Genomic DNA, 19,119 nt, shown 5'->3' with positions numbered 1-19,119 from the left:
TTTTGAATACCTGAGTGGTGGCATAGGTCTGTAGGGTTTGCAAACCTGAGCAGGAGATCGGATAGTATGAAATGACTACAAATCATCAGGAGTACTTAAGAAACCAGGAAATAAGTCCCAAACCCTTTTGACAGAAAACTGAATTCCACTTCTTTACTTACAATCTTGTCTAATTCCTGTGCAAAAATGGAAAGTTTGAAGCAGTTTGAGGCATCTTTTTATGCCTCAAGTTTTAAAAGGATTTATTTCCCTGGTGTGAACTACAAAAAGCCCTGAAATACATTCTCTTCTGTCATCAGGCTGAACTTCCTCTCTCAGTATCTCTCTTCCTTTCAGGATGATACCAGCAAGCAAACCACCTGTATAAAAATGGAGATTTCTGAAGGAGGGGACTTTGCAGCCTTCCTCCTACAAGGTAAGATTAACCAAAGGCTCTTAAGAAGATTCAGATTTGCAGTCTCTTCCAGATAATCACTTTTCTCCAAAACCTTTTAAACTTTATTTATTTAGGCTGTGCGGGGTCTTACTTGCGGCACGTGGGATTTTTGTTGTGGAAATGTGGGTTTCTTAGTTGTGGCATGTGGACTCTTAGTTGCAGCATGCGGGCTCTAATTCCCCAACCAGTCATCGAACCCGGGCCCCCTGCACTGGGAGCATGGAGTCTTACCCACTGAACCACCAGTGAAGTCCCAAACATTTTATTTAGAAATAGTTTACAGAAGAGTTGCAAAGATAGGACAGAGTTCCCTTATACCCTTCACCCAGTTTCCCTAATGCCAACATTTAACAAAACCATGGTACAGTTGTCAACATTAAGCAAATAACATTGGTATAACACTATTAACTACAGTTTTCACGTTTTGCCAGTTTTTCTTCTAATCTAAATTTTTGCTCCAAGGTGCAATCCAGGATATCATATTGCATTTAGTCATCATCATATTAGTCTATACCTATTTGTGATGTCTTGACCTTGCCTTGTTTTTCATGACCTTGACACTTTTGAAGAGTATGAGTCAGATATTTTGTACAATGTCCCTGAATTTCAGTTTGTCTGAATTTTTTCTCATGATTCAACCAGGGTTAAGGATTTGGGGGAAAGTCCCACAAAGGAACTTTTTGTTGTATTACATCGGTAGCACTACTGCTGATGTTAACCTTGATCATTTAGTTAAAGTGACCTGCCAGTTTCCTCCACTGTTGAGCTACTGTTTTTCCCTTTCCATAGTCTAAGTCCAGACCACACTCGAGGGGAGAGGATAGAAACACCATTTCCTGGTTGTAGGAGGATCAAAGAATTTTGAGACATGTTGAAATCTCCACAGTGATTGATAAACAATTGGGGGGAGATACTTTGAGACTATGCCCAGGATTAAAGTTTAATCTCTAAACTTTAGTCTCTAAGGAGACTAAAAACTAAAGTTTTGCCCACCATTTTTAGCATTCAATGTTGGATCTTGCCTCTTGCAGTTATTCCTGTGGTGATAGAACATATTTTATTCAAATGATTGTTAGCTTGATTTTTAATTTTTAAATATTTAGACATGCAGTGTATAGGCCTCCATGTATATTCTTGCCCCAGGCCCCTCATATGTTAGGTGCTGGAGAAAGATACATATTTTATAATGCTTTATGCATCACAAAAAAAAACTTATATACCATCTGTAGTAGTTTCCTAGGGCTGCCATAACAAAGTACTACAAACTGGGTGGCCTAAAATAACAGATATTTTGTCTCTCACAGCTCTGGAGGCCCAAAGTCTGAAATCAAGGTGTCTATATAGATTACTTTTTTAAGGAAACATTTAGCCAGAATCCCATCATAGGAAAGTACCCTTTCCCAGGTTGGCAGGAGTTCAGTATAGAAGCTGAGCATGTTTCTTTGACGAGATAGTCTCACAACCACCCCATGGGTTGTCATCTCCTCAAATATTGGTCAGAAGAATTCTCTGGGGCATCTCTCACAATTCTAACCCTTTCTCAGCCATACCCCTCTCAGTTATTGATTCTATATATGCCACTTTCCTCCCCAGACGGGAATAGCTGTGAGACAAAACATCAGTGGAATTTACCATTGGAACCTAGAAAACACGGAGACAAGGCAGCACAGACAGTTTGGTTAAAAGCTGTTACCTCAGTGCTGTGAGTGAGAGGCCCGTTTCCTTCAGAGGCAGTGGCCTGAGGAGAGGAGCTCTGCAGCTCTCCATGAGTGAGGACTGGCAATAACCATTGCAGAACTACATCTCCTTCCGTTTGTCAAAGTTGCTGTTCTGAGGGTGCCCGCTGGTCTCTGTGCCAACCTTCACAGAGGTTCTGTGAAGACGGGCCGTTTCTCAGGGGAAACTTGTTGCCTGCCTGCACTTGCTCAATGGTTCCTTGGTTTCCCAATGCAGGAGCTGGAGATATTTGGCTGGATGTGTACAAATTGCCTAAGGAGTCTTGGCTCAAGGAAGTGGAGCACCCCCAACTCACCATAAATCCAAAGAAAAAAGTCAGACAGCTGCAACTGGTAGGCAACATCCCTGTTTTCACCTGATATGTTTCTCCCTACCCTTGACCCACATCTAGCCTAACTCCTCCTTGCAATTTCAAGATGAAGGAGGCCTTCTGGAGGCCATAAGAGAGGACAAGAGGCACACTGGCCCATGTCTCTCAAATCAGTTTGCTGTGGTTAAAATAAGATGTTAAAAAGCAGAAGTGTCGTTGTATATATGTACCACATCTTCTTTATCCATTCATCTATCGTTGGACATTTAGGTTGTTTCCATGTCCTGGCTATTGTAAATAGTGCTGCAATGAACATTGGGGTGCATGTGTCCTTTTGAATTACTGTTTTCTCAGGGTATATGCCCAGTAGTGGGATTGCTGGGTCATATGGTAATTCTATTTTTAGTTTTTTAAGGAACCTCCATACTGTTCTCCATAGTGGCTGTATCAATTTACATTCCCACCAACAGTGCAAGAAGGTTGGTTCCCTTTTCTCCACACCCTCTCCAGCATTTATTGTTTCTAGATTTAAATGGGTGGGATGGTGGGGATGGTGGGGAGAGGGAGGTCCAAGAGGGAGGGGATATAGATATGCATATAGCTGATTCACTTCATTGTACAGCAGAAACTAACACAACATTGTAACGCAATTTTACTCCTATATACATACATATAGATACATATATATATATATATATATATATATATATATATATATATATATTTGGAAAAAAAAAAGCAGAGGTGTCGGAATCTGGTATCTCTCTCGTCTAGGTGTTGCCTCTCCACCAAGAGCACTCCCAGGCATTTCTCTGGAAGAGTCTTTTTTTTTTACTCTAATAGATATTTTTTTTCCCTCCTGGGTTGAAATAATCCTTTCATGTCTCCCATTCCACTAAATTCCCCAGGTTAAGGTATAAAAGGGTTGTTCTAAATATACAGTAAGTCCCCTACATACGAACCTTCAAGTTTTGAACTTTCAAAGATGCAAACGTGCGTTCACATGTCTGGTGTACATTGTCACATGCGTGCACCCTCTACAAGTGGTTGTGCTTTTGTGCACTTTACTGTACAGTACTGTATAGAGTACAGTAGTACAGTATCTTTATTTCAAGCCCAGGATGTCCGGAAGCAAGAGTAAAAGCAGCAGAGATGTAGCCAGTACTACTGTACTTTTCAAGGTACTCTACTGTAAGATTAAAAATGTTTTCTTTATTTTTTGTGTTTGTTTTTTATGTATTATTTGTGTAAAAAGTGTTATAAACCTATACAGTACAGTACTATATAGCCAATTGTGTTAGTTGGGTACCTAGGCTAACTTTGTTGGACTTAACGAACAAATTGGACTTATGAACATGCTCTCAGAATGGAACTTGTTTGTATGTAGGAGATTCACTGTATAGGAATACATGCATTCTTCACTTATTCTTAGAAGGTAGGAACTCTACCACTTCAGTTTAATTATATGTGATCCCTGGGCTTCATGCCATCTCTTTAAAATATAGATTTTCAGTAAATATTATTTTAAGATGTAATTTTCTTTTTTTTCTTTTTTTCCATTTTGGCTGCATTGGGTCTTCATTGCTGCACGTGGGCTTTCTCTAGTTGTGGCGAGTGGGTGCTACTCTTAGTTGCGGTGCATGGGCTTCTCATTGCGGTGGCTTCTCTTGTTGTGGAGCATGGGCTCTAGGCGCATGGGCTTCAGTAGTTGCAGCACGCGGGCTCAGTAGTTGTGGCTCGCGGCCTCTAGAGTGCAGGCTCAGTAGTTGTGGTGCACGGGCTTAGTTGCTCCGCAGCATGTGGGATCTTCCCAGACCAGGGCTCGAACCCGTGTCCCCTGCATTGGCAGGTAGACTCTTAACCACTGTGCCACAAGGGAAGTCCCTAAGACAAAATTTTCTCATCTATTTGATGTGCACTTATTTTTTAAATCAACAACAACAAATATTCATTGAGCATGCCTTTAAAACATACTGTATTAGGTGCTAAAGAATTAGTGATATTATTAATATAGGAGACCAAGACTGAGACTCAATGATGCCGAGCTCATTGAGTGGCTGTGAATAAATGCCTTTTCTCTCCAGTGAATGTCTTCATAGCAGGGTGTGATTTTGTACCCCTGGGAGAGTTACTGGCCCAGAGACCTTCCTCCTCTAAACTCTTACAGAATTTATTCTCTATACCTCTCTTTGACACTTCTCACATACTATCCGGTTGTGCATGGAAGTTCTTTTCTCCTAACTAGATGATAAATTTCTAGGTTGTTAAGACCATAGCTTCTGCTTCTTTTTATCAACCAACCCCATGGTATCCTACTTGGTGCCCAACAGATACATTTTTTGAGAGATTAATTTATTATCCAAGTGGGAAAAGCACCTTGGAATGGGGGTGGTTTCTCACCATAATTCACTGTTTCTATACACTGAGAAGCAATCAACTAATGCCAGTTACAGTGGTAATTCGTGTCCTGTGAATTGTATTTAGAGTTACTTAAATATAATTGTCAACATCACTGATGTATTTTGCCAATCAGACATATTCGCTTCAACTTAGATGTTTGTAATAGTCTCCTAATTGATCTCCTCCCCTCTACTCATATTTCTTCTTAACGTCACTAATGATTTCTTGTTTCCCCAAATACATTTTAAGATCCTAGAGGACAAGGATCATGTGTTAAAATCCGCAGGCCAGAAGACCACACAAATATTGGTCCTCCATGTCTACAGGATGAGTTCACATTTCACGAAAATAATTGGGGGGAAGAAAGAGCATCTCAAAAGATTGAAGGAAGAAGGGGAACATATACCAAACCTACTGTGAATTAATTTCTCATTTTTCTCCTCAGAACACTCTTGATCCCGTGACTGCAGATAATTTAGAAACGGTAAGAAACTTTAAAGAAAATCTCCAAAGAGATTTAAGTTACATGTTAGAAATTTTTATTTTGATTTGAAATTTACCTTAAATATCAAATATACTAATAAAATGTTCTACCAGGGCACTATTTTCAGATTCTCTGTGACTTACTCTTGTGCCTCATTCCCTTGAAGATGGCCCCCTATCCTTGAGGATAATTGACCCAAGTCATTTGTTCAGAGATGGGTTTCCCTGAAGGTAAAGGAGGTTAAATTTCAGGGCCCCTCACTTGTATGGCCCCTTCCAAGACCATAGGAGGGGCCCTACCAGTGTGTTCACATGACCACGTACTTTTGTAAAATTGCAAAAAGTAACATGTTTTAACCGTAATCACTTAAGACCACCATCTCTTCTCACTCAAACTTCCCCTCTGTCACAATTTCCCCCAGATTGAGTGGTATTAGGGTGGTCATGGGCATTTTGTGTTCAAACTTTTGTGTTCTCTTTCTTACAAAGACCCCTAAATCATATATACTTCAGGCCCCATGAAATCCAATTGGCCCCTGCCAAAGTAACAGCCCAATCCACCAAACTGAGTGAGTTTTTTTTTTTTTTGGTGTTGGAGGTTGTCTTTGTATTGGGATACCGTAGAGAACAGAATGGCTTCCCTGGAGCTTCCCGGCTCTCCCTCTGAGGCAGAGAGCATACCATACTTTCCAGAGGCTTAGCTCTTGGGATTCTGGCCTATCAGAAGGGCAGTGGTGAACTTCCAAATGGAAGTCTCTTTCTCGAGTCCTTTCCTTTTTCCCTTCTAAAATTACATTATGTTTCAAATTATACAAATAATATGTGAACACATCACTCTGGGAAAAGCCAAGTAATTCAGATAGAGCAGCCCTCTCCAGAGGTCATCACCATTATTATCTTGGTGTGTGTTTTCTAGGTCTTTACTGTATACTTTTATTCTGATATCAGTTTATTTAGAAAAATATAGTTTCATTTTATGGGAATTTTCTTCTATGTAAGTGGCATCATACTATATATATTTTCTTACAAGTTTGCATTTTTATTAATCAACTTATTGGCAAAGTTTTGCAATGTCCGATAAACCTACCTTGTTCTTTTGACATCCTGTGCTCTATTCCTATTAAGGATGTACCATAGTTTATTTGGCTGTTTGTCCATTGATGATATTGAGGGTGGCTTTTATATAATGCAATGAAAATCTTTGTAATTTCTTTGTATACCCGAGTGCTTCTGAAGGATATGTGCGTTTTTAGTTTTAATGTAGATACTGTTAAATTGTCCTCCAAAAATGGCATGACAATTTACATTTAATCAGTAATTCTCCACAGCCTCGATAAATTTGTTATTAATTTTTTGTGTGTGCAAACTGATGGAACAAAATGGCATCTCGTGTTAATTTTCATTAATCTCATATTTTTATTGGCTATTGAGGTTTTATCTTCTGTGAATTGCCTGTGAATTCTTTGCCTATTATATGTTTTCTTACACTCTGTTGTTTCCCTTTTTACTTTGCTTATGTGCTTTTTTGTTATAAAGAAGTTTTAGATTTTGATATAGTCAGAATTTTTTATCTTTTCTTTATAGCCATTGCACTTAAGAAGGCTTTCTCTATCTCAAGGTTATAAATAAATTCTCCTGTGCTTTCTTCTAATACTTTTCATCGTTTTTTTTGTTTTTGGTTTTCGGTTTTTTTTGGACATTTCACTCTTTTATACATATGGGAGTTTCTTTTGTGAATGGAGCAAGGAAGAGATCAACTTTTATCTATTCTTTTAAAATAGCAATTGCCACACAAATTTTTTTTTTCTTTGCGGTACGCGGGCCTCTCACTGTTGTGGCCTCTCCCGTTGCGGAGCACAAGCTCCGGACGCGCAGGCTCAGCGGCCATGGCTCACGGGCCTAGCCACTCCGCGGCATGTGGGATCTTCCCGGACCGGGGCACGAACCCGTGTCCCCTGCATCGGCAGGTGGACTCTCAACCACTGCCCCACCAGGGAAGCCCACCACACAAATATTTTTGAGTAATCCTTCTTTTCCCATTTGTTTCCTGACCTAATCATTCGTATGTATGACCTTTATCATTCCTATGTCTTTGCCTACACCAAGACCTTATGAACTTTGCAGAATGACACAGGCATTTAGTGGTACAAACTTATATCTGAGTACTGCTTTAGCTGCTTCCTTTAAATATTGATATGTTATATTCTCATTTTCGAAAATACTTCAAAATACTTCCTAATTTGTTTTTTTGTATCTTTTTTGACCAATGGATTATTTAGAAGCATGTTATTTAGTGTCCAAATACTTGAGATGTTCCAGACATCTTTCTTTTCCTTTTATTGGTTTCTAACTTAATTCCATTGTGATCAGAGAACATACTTCATATAATTTGAAACCTTTCAAATTTATTAAGACTTGTTTCATGCACAGAATATGGTTTATCCTGGTAAGTGTTCTATGTGCACTTGAAAAGAATGCGTATTCTTGTTGGTGGTGGTCCAAGTTATTCAAGTCTTCTATATCCTCACTGCTTTCCCTTCTGTATCACTGATTTTCTGTCTACTTATTCTGTCAATTATTGAGAGAAGAGTGTTGAAATCTGTGAGATTGTAGATTTATTTATTTCTGCTTTCACACCTAAGAATTTTTGCTTCCTGTATTTTGAAGCTCTGTTATTAGGTGCCTAAACATTTAGAATTTTAGTCCCCTTGAGAATTGACCATTTTATCATTATTCAATGACTCTTTGATCCCTGGTAATATTCTTTGCTCTGAAATCTATTATGTCAGATATTAATACAGCCACCCCAGCTTTCTTTTGATCAGTTTACAAGATGTATCTTTTTTCTATACTTTTAATATATTGGTGTCTTTATATTTAAAATGAGTTTCTTTTTGACAGCATATCGTTGGGTCTTGCCTTTTTATACAATCTGTCAATCTCTACCTTTTAATTGGGGTGTTTAGGCAATTTATATTTAATGGGATTATTGATATGTTTAGGTTTAAATCTACCACTTTGCTATTTACTTTCTATTTGTCCCACCTGTTTTTCTTCCTTATTCCTCTTTTTCTGCCTTCTTTTGAAATGAGTGTTTTTAATGATGCAGTTTTATCTACTTTGTTGGCTTATTAGCTGTGCCTTTTCCTTATTGTAGGATATAAACATTTCTTTTAGAGAAGATGTTAAGTTGAGTCTTCCAGTTTACATAATGCAAATCAAACCACCCAAACCAGTTGCAGGTAGGTATAACTCAATGAATACTCTCTTTCCTTTTGCCATTGATTTCTTAGTTTTTTCATTCTCTGCCTTTCTCCACATTTCCCATCTTTTCCATTTATTGGCAGCAATATCTAATTGACAAGTATAGTTCTGAAGATAATTTTTTAATTCATAAGCTCTGAGACCTAAAGATTAAAAATATAAATGCTACAAGGATACAGTTAACTAACAGAATTGGGATATCAGGAAAGAGACATCTTTCCCAAGTGCTAGTGGAGTTCATTCATTCCTACATTCCTGTGTTAGTTCATTCATCAGTGCCAATACTGCACCAAGCACAAAGATGAGTAAGACACATCTCCTGTGCTCTAAAAGCTGCTAGTGTACCAAGGGAGAATAGAAGGAAACCACCATAGTAGGATATGATAAGTGCAACAATGGGGAACATCCAGGGCCATGAAAACATAGAGGAAGGAGTAACTAACTCTGCCCAGGGAATAAGCAGAGGCTTTATCAGAAGAAGGGACATTGGGGAAGGTTTTGAAGAATAAGTGGGAGTTGGTTAAGAGGAGCAGAGGGGAAGTCCTCTGTAGACACGGAACATAGAGTCTATCCTCTCAATATTCATGTATGACCTCAAAGATATACCCACAAGAATGTTCACTGCAGTGCTATTTATAGAGGCAAAAGACTGGTTAGATAAATCTGGTACACTCAGAATACTTTACAACCATTAAAAACAAAGAAAGAAATGCAAAACACCAAGGATAGCCAATTCACTCTTATAAAAGAACATGGTGATATAATTTGCTCCATCAAGATTTATTATAAAGCCACAGTAATTAAAACAAGGTAGAAAAAGAGATGAGTGAATAATAGAAACATATATAAAATACAGAAATATAAATAGATAGAAATAGTAGGTAGAAAAATAGATTAATAAAACAGGATAGAGAGGCCAGGACAAACTTAAGCATAAATAGACACTTGATACCTGACAGAGGTGGTGCTACAGAGTAGTGAATGGTCATTTCAGTAAATGACGCTGGTTGTCCATATGGAAACAAAAGTGAAACCTGACCCCTGCCTCACATGATATACAAAATTAAATTCCAGATGAATCATAGAAGTAAATATGAAAGATAAAGCAATAAAACTTTTAGAAAATAAGTCAATATCTTTATGACCTCTGGGTAGGGAAAGACTTTTTAAACAAAACACAAGTACTTATATATAATAAAAGTTGATATGTTTGATTACATTAAAATTGAGGACTTCTAATCATCCAAAGACATCATTAAGAGCATGAAAGAACAAATCATGTATTGGGAGAAGATATTTGCAAAACATGTAAAACTTATGAATGGTCCACATCCAGACTATATAAAGAATTCCTACAAATTGTTAGGAAAAAGACAGATCATTCAGCATAAAACAGGCAGAAGATTATTCAAATGGCCAGTAAACATATAAAACGGTGCTCAACATAGTTAGTTATCAGGGAAATGCAAATTAAAACCATAATGAGATACCACTCCACACCCACCAGGATGGCTAAAATTAAAAGAGATTGATCATACCAAGTTAGTAAGGATGTGGAATAATCAGACCTCCCATAGATTACAGTTAGCAATGAAAGTCAGTACAACCACCTTGGAAAACAGTTTAGTATTATTTGGTACTGTTGAAGATAAGTTATATCCTATGACCCAGCATTTACACTCCTAGGTAGGGCGACCAAGAATATCATTTTGCCTGGGACTAAGGGGTTTCCCGGGATGTGAGGCCTTTGGTGCTAAAACTGGGAAACTCCTGCACAAACCAGAATGAGTTGGTCACCCTGCTTCTAGGTGTATACCTGATAGGCTTGCAAGTAAATGTGTACAAGGAGGCATGTACAAGAATGATAATAATTACATGATTTCCAATAGCCCCAAACCATGAAACAACTGAAATATCCATCAATAAAAGAACAGATAAATAAACTTTAGTTCACCCAATGGAATATTATACAGCAATGAAAATGAACAAACTACAGCTACACACAACAAAATGGATAAATCTCACAAACAATACTAAGCAAAAGAGGGCACATATAGAGTTAACACTGTGTAATTCCATTGTGTACAGCTCAAAAGCAGGCAAAACAAAGCTGTAGTGTTTAGATGCATATTTAGGTAGCAAAAGTAAAATAAATGTCATGAAGTGATTACATAAAAGCCAAGACAATGGTTGTCACTCTTTCCAGGGGGTTATGACTGGAGAAGGGCCCTTGGAAAGCTTTTAGGGAGGGATGATAATCTGTTTCTTGACCTCAGTAGAGACAGATGTTTGCTTTATAATAATTTATTAAGATATATTTTTATGCTCTTTTCTGAATGTGTTATATTTCACAACAAAAGAAAGATTTACTAAATGAAAATAAGCAATGAATAACAAAGAAGATCTATAGTACTGAAATGAAGAGACCTCCCAAGACATTTTGTTAAGTCAAAATGCAAGGGTTCTAGTGTATGACAGCAATTCTCAAACTTTAGCTGGATCAGACTCACTTGGAGGACTTGTTAGAACCCAAATTGCTGGGCCCCACCCACGGAGTTTCTGTTTCAGTAGGTCTGGGGTGGGGCTTGAGAACCTTCATTTCTAACCCTGCCAGATTCCTGCTGATCTGGGACCACATTCTGAGAACTGCTAGTTGATATATGCTATCATTTGTTTATAAAATATATACAAATGTACATGTAATACATATAAAAAATATAATATAATACTGCATATATTATATAATATAATAATATATTGCCATCTAGAAGGGGCCTCTTTCTAGAAATTTATGCAAGAAACTGATAACAATGGTTGCCTCTGGGGAAGGAGGCCTGGGGCACAGGGAGACCTCCTGGGCAACTTGAGGGACCTGGGCACTTTCAGAAATTCTGAAAGTTGGGCTGTGAACCCAGAAAATAAATCACTTAGTTTTACTGTGGATTTAGGAGCAGATGAAAAAGAAGGAAATGCAAGGTTACTGGGAAGGAGAGTGATAAGAAAAGTGATTGGCAGAGAAAGGAGATTTTTTTAAAGGAAGGTAGTTGGATAAATGTAAGCACAGGAAGAGGCTGGGACTGTCGAATGTAGGTCCGCAGCAGCAGCTGAATAGCACAAGTAACGGCAGATTTGGGGCCTTGCTGAGCTGGGAGACAGCAACAGTGATCTAAGGCCTCTAGTGACTCGTGACATGTCCTTGGCCTCTGGAGATTCTGTAGTCTGGAAACAGGAAATGACGGCGGGATGGAGATGGAGAAGTGGGAGGAGGAGAGCAGCTGCCCTTTGCCTGTGCTGCGTGAGCTGGTGGAGTAGGAGAGAGGTTGGGAAGAAGACTGAACACCTGGGCAAAGCAAGAACAGATTTCTGAGGACGAGGGATTCTGCAGGAAATTGGGAAGCATGGAGGAGAAGGGGGAAATCAGGAAGGAGGAAGTCAGATGGTTTGACCAATTCTAGAATATTTTCAACCTAGGTACCACATTTAAAAGCCCCCTGGAAGTCTTTGCAAAGATAGAGGACTGCTGTGGGCTGGGCTCTGGGCAGAATCACTTCATCAAGGACAGTCAGTGGGAGCGGCAGGCGGCAATCTTCAACGCCACCTTCAGGAAGTACCTGGATGGGGAGTGGGAGGAGGAGCTGCTCAGGTGAGCCATGGAGGGGCCCAGCCAGAACGCCTCCGCCCTGGGAGCTTCTCCTCCCTGGGCACACGCAGGAATCAACCCAAGGACCTGAATTAATTCAAGGTCTCAATGGTTTGGGGGACTTTTCTGAGAAATTCAGAAAAGTCTTTGAAAAGTCGTATGGAGGGACTTCCCTGGTGGTGCAGCAGTTGAGAATCCGCCTACCAATGCAGGGAACACAGGTTCGAGCCCCGGGCCAGGAAGACCCCACATGCCACAGAGCAACTAAGCCCGTGCGCCACAACTACCGAGCTCACACACGTGGAGCCCATGCTCCGCAACAGGAGAAGCCACCGCAATGAGAAGCCTGCACGCCACAACGAAGAATAGGCCCTGCTCACCGTAACTAGACAAAGCCCGCACACAGCAACGAAGACCCAACGCAGCCATAAATACATTAATTACATTTTTTTAAAAAAGAAAAAATTCCTTAAAAAAAGTTGTATGGAGATTGTTTAAATATAGCTCGAACAAAGGCTGATAACATAGATTTTAAAGAAGGCATAGACATCTATGGAGATGAGAAGTAGAGTTTATTTTAGAATTTTTTTTTTTTTTTTTTTTGGCTGCACCATGTGGCTTGCAGGATCTCAGTTCCTTGACCAGGTATTGAACCCGGGCCACAGCAGTGAAGGCACCAAATCCTAACCACTGGACCGCCAGGGAACTCCCTATTTTATAATTTTTTGTATGATAGCGTCTCCTTAAAAAAATTTGTTTTCCTGATTATCTAGACAGCACAGATGATCCTCAAGAGGGAAATAAAAGTCACCACTATTAATATTTTTCTCCATTTCCATCCAGTCTTTCTAAATGTAATACATTAACGTGTAATTATTAAAACATTACTTTCTAATCTTGGTCAGCAGGCAGGCCTCAGTGATTGTAAAAACTGAGCCCAAGTCCTTGAAGTATCTGGTGGAGCAGGTTCAGGAACCAGCTCTCCTCACAGCTACTGTGGGTCTCAGGGATGTCCTTGCTTCACATGGGAAGTGCAACCTCTCATCTTGCCGACAAGTGGGCCTTGAATTTTCTCACTTCACACAAAGTCCCAGGGCTAGGCCCTAACAGAAACTACCTGAGGCCTGAACTGGAACCCAGTAAGGTTCAGTGCTGTGCTGCCCAGCAAGGTATTTAGGAATTTTGCAAGCCAGTCATTAAACCACTGGTAACTGTCCATAGTGGGAATATTTATACCACAAAAAGCTACGAACCCTATAAATCAGGAAATCAGGGCTTTGGGTTTTTTTTTTTAAGAGTGCCAACGTATCAGCACACCACTGGTTGTACTGCTCCCAGGATAGGAGCATTTATGCACTTCACCCAAGTCTGGCATTAAGGGATCTTCCCCAAGATCCCTTGGGGAAGGGATCTGCCCACGCTGGGTGCTGTTCCTGGCCTGGGAATAATTTCCACCGCTCCACCTGCCCTGCCCTCACCAGGACCAGCACGTAGAATGTGATTTGCCTCATGGCCCTGAACTCCTGGGAAGGTCCATCTGAACTACCCATTTCTGGTCTTACTACCAAGACTCTGCCAGCATTTCTCCTTGCCGAGGAGTCTGCCATGGCTCTGACCAGTGTCTCTTTCTTTCCCAGTATGGCCACGTTCCACTTCCTCCTTCCTAGCTGCATAGTTGCAATGCCAGTGGAAGTTAAGAGCCCCCCAGGTAAATGAACGTGAAGTAGGTGGTCACCTTGGGGGAATGCTTGGCAAGCCCTCCTAGAGAACTTCTGCACAGCACACCCTGCCTGCTGGGAGGGAATGAGGTGGAAAGTCGGCTGCCAGCTGCAGCTTAATGGTTTCTGGTTGGACCTGTGGCCCCTGAACCCAGATTCCCTGATATGGAGGCTGGCACTGTCTTCAGGGAGTGAGCTGCCACAGAGGAAGGTGTGCACACACGTCCTGCCAGGCTGCTTCTGGATATGAATTCCTTTTGTAGAAAATGTTATTTAAAACACTGACAGCCAAGTGGATATGAATTATCTAGATGTGAAAGCAGCTGAGGGGCAGTTGTGACCATCCTCCCTGCACTCCCTGCACAAGAAGGCGACTTGGCCCTAGGAACAGGCCTCCTGGGGGGTGCCCAGCCCCTCATCTGGAAGCTCACCCTTCAGTTGGGTGCTGCCCATTAGAATGAACCATTTCAAACTGACTTCCTCTTGGGCAAATCCCTTCACACAAACCAAAGGCCACGCAGACCCCTTATGTAATGCCCATTTCCTCTCTTCTTTCCCAGGGGTAGCCTGTGTCATTGGCGTACACTGGACTGGAAGTCACAACTTCTTCCTCTATTCGCTTAACCGAACGCTGAAGGATGAAGTTGGTACTTTACTGCCGAGATGGGAGTGGTCTAAGCTCAGGGCTCTGAAAACATGTCCTTCTTCAGCTTAGCTGAGAGCACGTGACTGACACAGCAGCGTGGCTTTAGGGGACCAGAGCTGTGCAGGCAGAGTGGGTGGCTTGGCAGCTGTGGTGTGACCCCAAGGCTCTGTCTCTGAACTGTCATGTTTCTTAAAGATGACAGGTCCATAGGGACAGAGCCCCGTCAGGTCCACAGGGCTCCTTAGACAACGAAGGTAAAAAGAAGGTGGGCTTGGCACCAGAGGGCCCGTCCCAGCACAACTGTCTGCGAACTGTGTAGTCTCAGGCCAGTCACTTCACACCCCAATCCCATTTTCTCATCCAAAACAGAAAACTACTCAATTACACCATTGTTATCCACTGCATGCATTTGTTGTGAATAGCAAAATTCAGTTTCTGTATGTGAAAGCTCTTTGAAATTGAAAGGCACTTAGGAAATATGGGTGGTGGTGGTTTGTTTTTTACAAACTCATGGAGGCAGTTACATGAGCAAGTTCACTTTTGTGAGAATTCCATGAAGTACAACACTATGTTGTACTTCAGAGTTATATCTCAGAAGTAAAGTTTAAAAACTCACAAGGGAAGAATTTCTTTCCTTCCATCCCTCTCCCAGGCAACCTGGCTTCTCATCTCAACTTCTGTACTGACCAGGCTTATATGACCTCGGGCAAGTCACTTACTTCTCTGCCTCAGTCTCCTCATCTGTAGGACAGGGGTACTAATAGGACCCACCTCATAGGATCCTTGTGAGAATTAAATGAAATGATGCATTAAAGTGCCTACCACACTGTTTAGCACCTAGTAAGTACTCATTCAATGTCAGCTGTAGTATAATGGTGTAACTTGTTGTTATATATATTATCCTGAGGAAGGAGACAGCATTGCAGAGAGGAGAGAGATGGTGAGTCCAGACAGGCAGGCTAGTCTGGGTCTCATGTTGTCCAGGTGGAAGTGATGGGTGGGGGCGGGGTCCGGGGGGCAGCCTGGTGAGTGGTGTCCTCCCCACTAGATCCCGAGAGCGTGTGGCCCTGTGCTGCACCCATTGTGGTGTCTCAGCTCAGCTGCTGCGGCTCCTACCTGGTGCTGGCCTGCGAGGATGGTGTGCTCACACTGTGGGACCTAGCCAAAGGTGAGCCCCACCGCCGTCCCTCTGATACACATTTGATGGCTAGAGTCAGTACCTGGCTGCGTTGTAGCTTCCTTCCCTCCGTTCCAGTGCTGAGCCTGCCCACCTCCATGGGTTTGGTTCCCCCAACTACTTAGAAGGGGTCCCCCTGAAGGGGGCTCCCCTCGGACATTGGCGTTTATTGCCTTCACCCTCGGGGGATGCTCATTGCTTGGTTTTGCCCTCACGTCCCTCACACTCTTGCTGGTCACAGACCCTGCGCCCATGGCTGCCTCCCTCTTCCCCCTTTTCTGACCTGCTTGTGCCGTTACTTTCTCCAGGACTCTCTCTTGGGGTCATCGCTCTTCCTGAAAGATGTCTCTGCCAAAGCATTCACTTCCTGAAATACTTCTTAGTCCACAAAGGACAGAACATGTATCCCGAGAGGCCAGTGAAATCCCAAATGAAATGTGTGGTACTGTGTACAGATGCTTCTCTCCATCTGGTGGCAGCCATGGGGACCCAAAGACCCACCCTCAGTGTGCTGGTGGAGAGGTCAGTGGCTTGAGGGCAGGGTGGGTACATAATCTGCCAGACAGATGATGCTGTTTAATGGTAAAAAACTGACAATCTCTCAGCCTAGAGTCCACTTTCCCTCTAGTCATCACTTTCCTGGTAAGCTTCTCAAGATCACCAATGTCTTTTACATGTGGGTGTATATATATATATATAAATTGTATGATGGCACAAATGACATCTTTCATATCCCACATGACCAGGAAGAGGGTCATTTCTGCCAAAAGTTTTTTATCAGTTTCTCCAAGGGTCTCTCTCTCTCTCTTTTAAATTGTGAACTATTTTATGCAGGTAAATGATCTGTACAATCTGTGTGAGGGGGTGTATTTAGCATACATATTGGGGGGGTGAGAACTCCACTGTACCCATCACCGAGCTTAAGAAACAGATCATCTCCAATTCAGTTAAGGCTCTCTGTGTGCTTCTCCCTGATCACATCCTTCTCTCTCCTCCTCCAAGTTAACCACCTTTTAATTATCTATTGCTACATATAACAAACCACTCCACAACCTAAATGGCTTAAGAAAACAATCAGCGTTTAGTCTCTGATGCAGTAGGTGGGCACTATGGGCTGGTCTCGCCTTGGCTCTCACAGGTGCCTTCGGGCAGCTAGCAGCTCGGTCAGGGGCTGGATGTCTAAGCTGGCCTCACTCACGTACCAAGCAGTTGGCAGCCATTGGCCGGGGCACTCTTCCTTTCGGCCTCTCCTGCAGGCCATCTCAGGCTCTGTCACCTGGTAGCCTGAGGGCTCCCACCAGCCAGCGAGGTTCACTGATGCTTTCCAAGCCTCTGACACTGGACAAAGCATGTCACCTGGCCACACCCACATTTAAGCAGCAGAAAAATAGACTCCACCTTTTAAGTGGGAGTTACTGCCAAATATTATGTCTACTTTTTTTTTCAATCTACCACATTGTTTTCTTCTTCTTTTTTTTTTTTTACTTTATTTATTTTTGGCTGCACTGGGTCTTCATTGCTGTGCACAGGCTTTCTCTAGTTGCAGTGAGTGGGGGCTACTCTTTGTTGCTGTGAGCGCGTTCCTCATTGCGGTGGCTTCCCTTGTTGCAGAACACAGGCTCTAGGCGTGTGGGCTCAGGAGTTGTGGCACATGGGCTCAGTAGTTGTGGCTCACGGCCTTAGTTGCTCTGCAGCATGTGGGATCTTCCTGGACCAGGGATTGAACCCGTGTCCCCTGCACTGGCAGGCGGATTCTTAACCACTGCGCCACCAGGGAAGTCCCTTTTTTCTTTTTTTTTAAATTTACTTATTTATTTATGTTTTCCTAAATCCATCATTTCTTTGTTTTCCTTTAAGAATTAACCACATCCATATGACTGTATCTCCAAGCAATATATTGTTTAGCTGTGCATATTTTAGGGGACCTGTAAGTGGAATCATATTATGTGTATTCTCCAACTTGTTTTTCAATGCTATTTATTCTGTAACTTGCTTTGTGATGTTGTTCATGAGAGCCATACATGTTGTATGTAGCTCCAGCTCTTTTATTTTCGTTGCTATATTGTATCCCATTATATAATGTAACACAATTACTTAAGCATTCTCCTGCCAATGATTTATTTAGATTGTTCCCAGTTTTCACTACTGTGAACATCTCTGACACACCTCCTGATACTTATAGACAAGAATTTCTCCAGGATATATGCCTAGGAGAGGATAGCAAAACTTGAAAAGTCTTCAAGTCTGGATGTCTGTGTGTCTTGTTTCCTATAGGCCTGTGAAGCACCTGGATGAAGCCATCTGTGCAGTGGCCCCAGTCCAAGCCTTACCTGGCATGGTAGGTTCCTCAGGCCCCTCATTCCTCTTTAGTGGATGTATTCTTTATTCCTTCCAAAAATACTGGGCTGGCCAAAAAGTTCGTTCGGGATTTTATCCCATCCTTGGGGAAAGACCCGAACGAACTTTTTGGCCAACCCAATATTTGTTGAAGGCCTATCGTGTGCTGGGCACTAGACTAGCTTTGGGCACAGACACGAAGGAGAAAGCACCTGCCCTCGTGGAGCTCACAGTTCAGTTGGGAAGACAGGCGAGCCCCCAAGCAGCTACCCTAGAACCTGAGAAAGGATGTGATATATCATGCAAAGGATACTGTGCAACGGAGAGAGGGGCCTCCTAACTCAACCTGCAGAAGCCGGTGGGAGGAAGTGATGGACAGTGAGCTGAGCCACGGGCACTAAGAGGGCAGCACCATGGAGGCGAAAGAACACTGTGTCCCGGGCCGGCAGGAAGTTCAAGGAGCTGCAGGATCAGACTCCTGTGGGGTGTGGAGAGGGAAGAGGCTGGGGGATGGGGGCAGCGGGAAGAGGATGTAGGGTCAAGGGGGGGTTTAAAGATGGCGGTGAGTTTAGTATGTTCACCTACAGAGAGGAAAGAGCCCAGGCAGGAGAGAGGCCTCAGCTCCATCCCAGGGCAGGAGCGGCCGTTGGCTTGAACATTCCCCGAGGAGATGGAAGGAAAGGGTATGGCACAGATGCAGAACTGAATCCTGGCCGCATGGAGGGGGAAGTAGCAAGAGAAGCAGGGCCAAGGAGGAAGGACGGGCCAGGAACAGACACAGCCCTGGGGCCAGCCGGCTGCTGCTGCAGGCTCCATAGGAGCAAACACGCACATTGCTGCTGTCCCCTGAACAGTCTGGCTGGAGCCAGAGGCTGGGTGCCAAGAGTGAAAAAATTCCCTGTTTGTTTTTTATTTCTAGCTGCTTTTCTTATTTCACACGGGGGTGAGTGACAGAGTGGAGAAGTCCCCAT

General features: G+C 42.3%; 1 protein-coding gene across 1 annotated transcript in view; it reads left to right on the top strand.

Moving 5' to 3' along the window:
• Positions 1–19,119, top strand: part of WDR93 (WD repeat domain 93) — a 50,933-nt gene that overhangs the window by 21,930 nt on the left and 9,884 nt on the right. The window contains exons 5-14 of the mRNA XM_081227889.1: positions 337–415; positions 2,390–2,505; positions 5,329–5,367; positions 8,524–8,608; positions 12,102–12,273; positions 13,908–13,978; positions 14,549–14,635; positions 15,683–15,802; positions 16,120–16,333; positions 18,086–18,149. Coding sequence (XP_081084015.1) covers positions 337–415; positions 2,390–2,505; positions 5,329–5,367; positions 8,524–8,608; positions 12,102–12,273; positions 13,908–13,978; positions 14,549–14,635; positions 15,683–15,802; positions 16,120–16,333; positions 18,086–18,149 — 1,047 coding nt within the window. The remainder of the gene's footprint in view (positions 1–336; positions 416–2,389; positions 2,506–5,328; positions 5,368–8,523; positions 8,609–12,101; positions 12,274–13,907; positions 13,979–14,548; positions 14,636–15,682; positions 15,803–16,119; positions 16,334–18,085; positions 18,150–19,119) is intronic.

The sequence above is a fragment of the Mesoplodon bidens genome, assembly GCF_964165515.1.
Source record: "Mesoplodon bidens genome assembly, chromosome: 3".
Classification (NCBI taxonomy): domain Eukaryota; kingdom Metazoa; phylum Chordata; class Mammalia; order Artiodactyla; family Ziphiidae; genus Mesoplodon; species Mesoplodon bidens.
The sequence above is the reverse complement of the archived record's forward strand: the minus strand, read 5'-3'. Positions and strand labels throughout refer to the sequence as shown.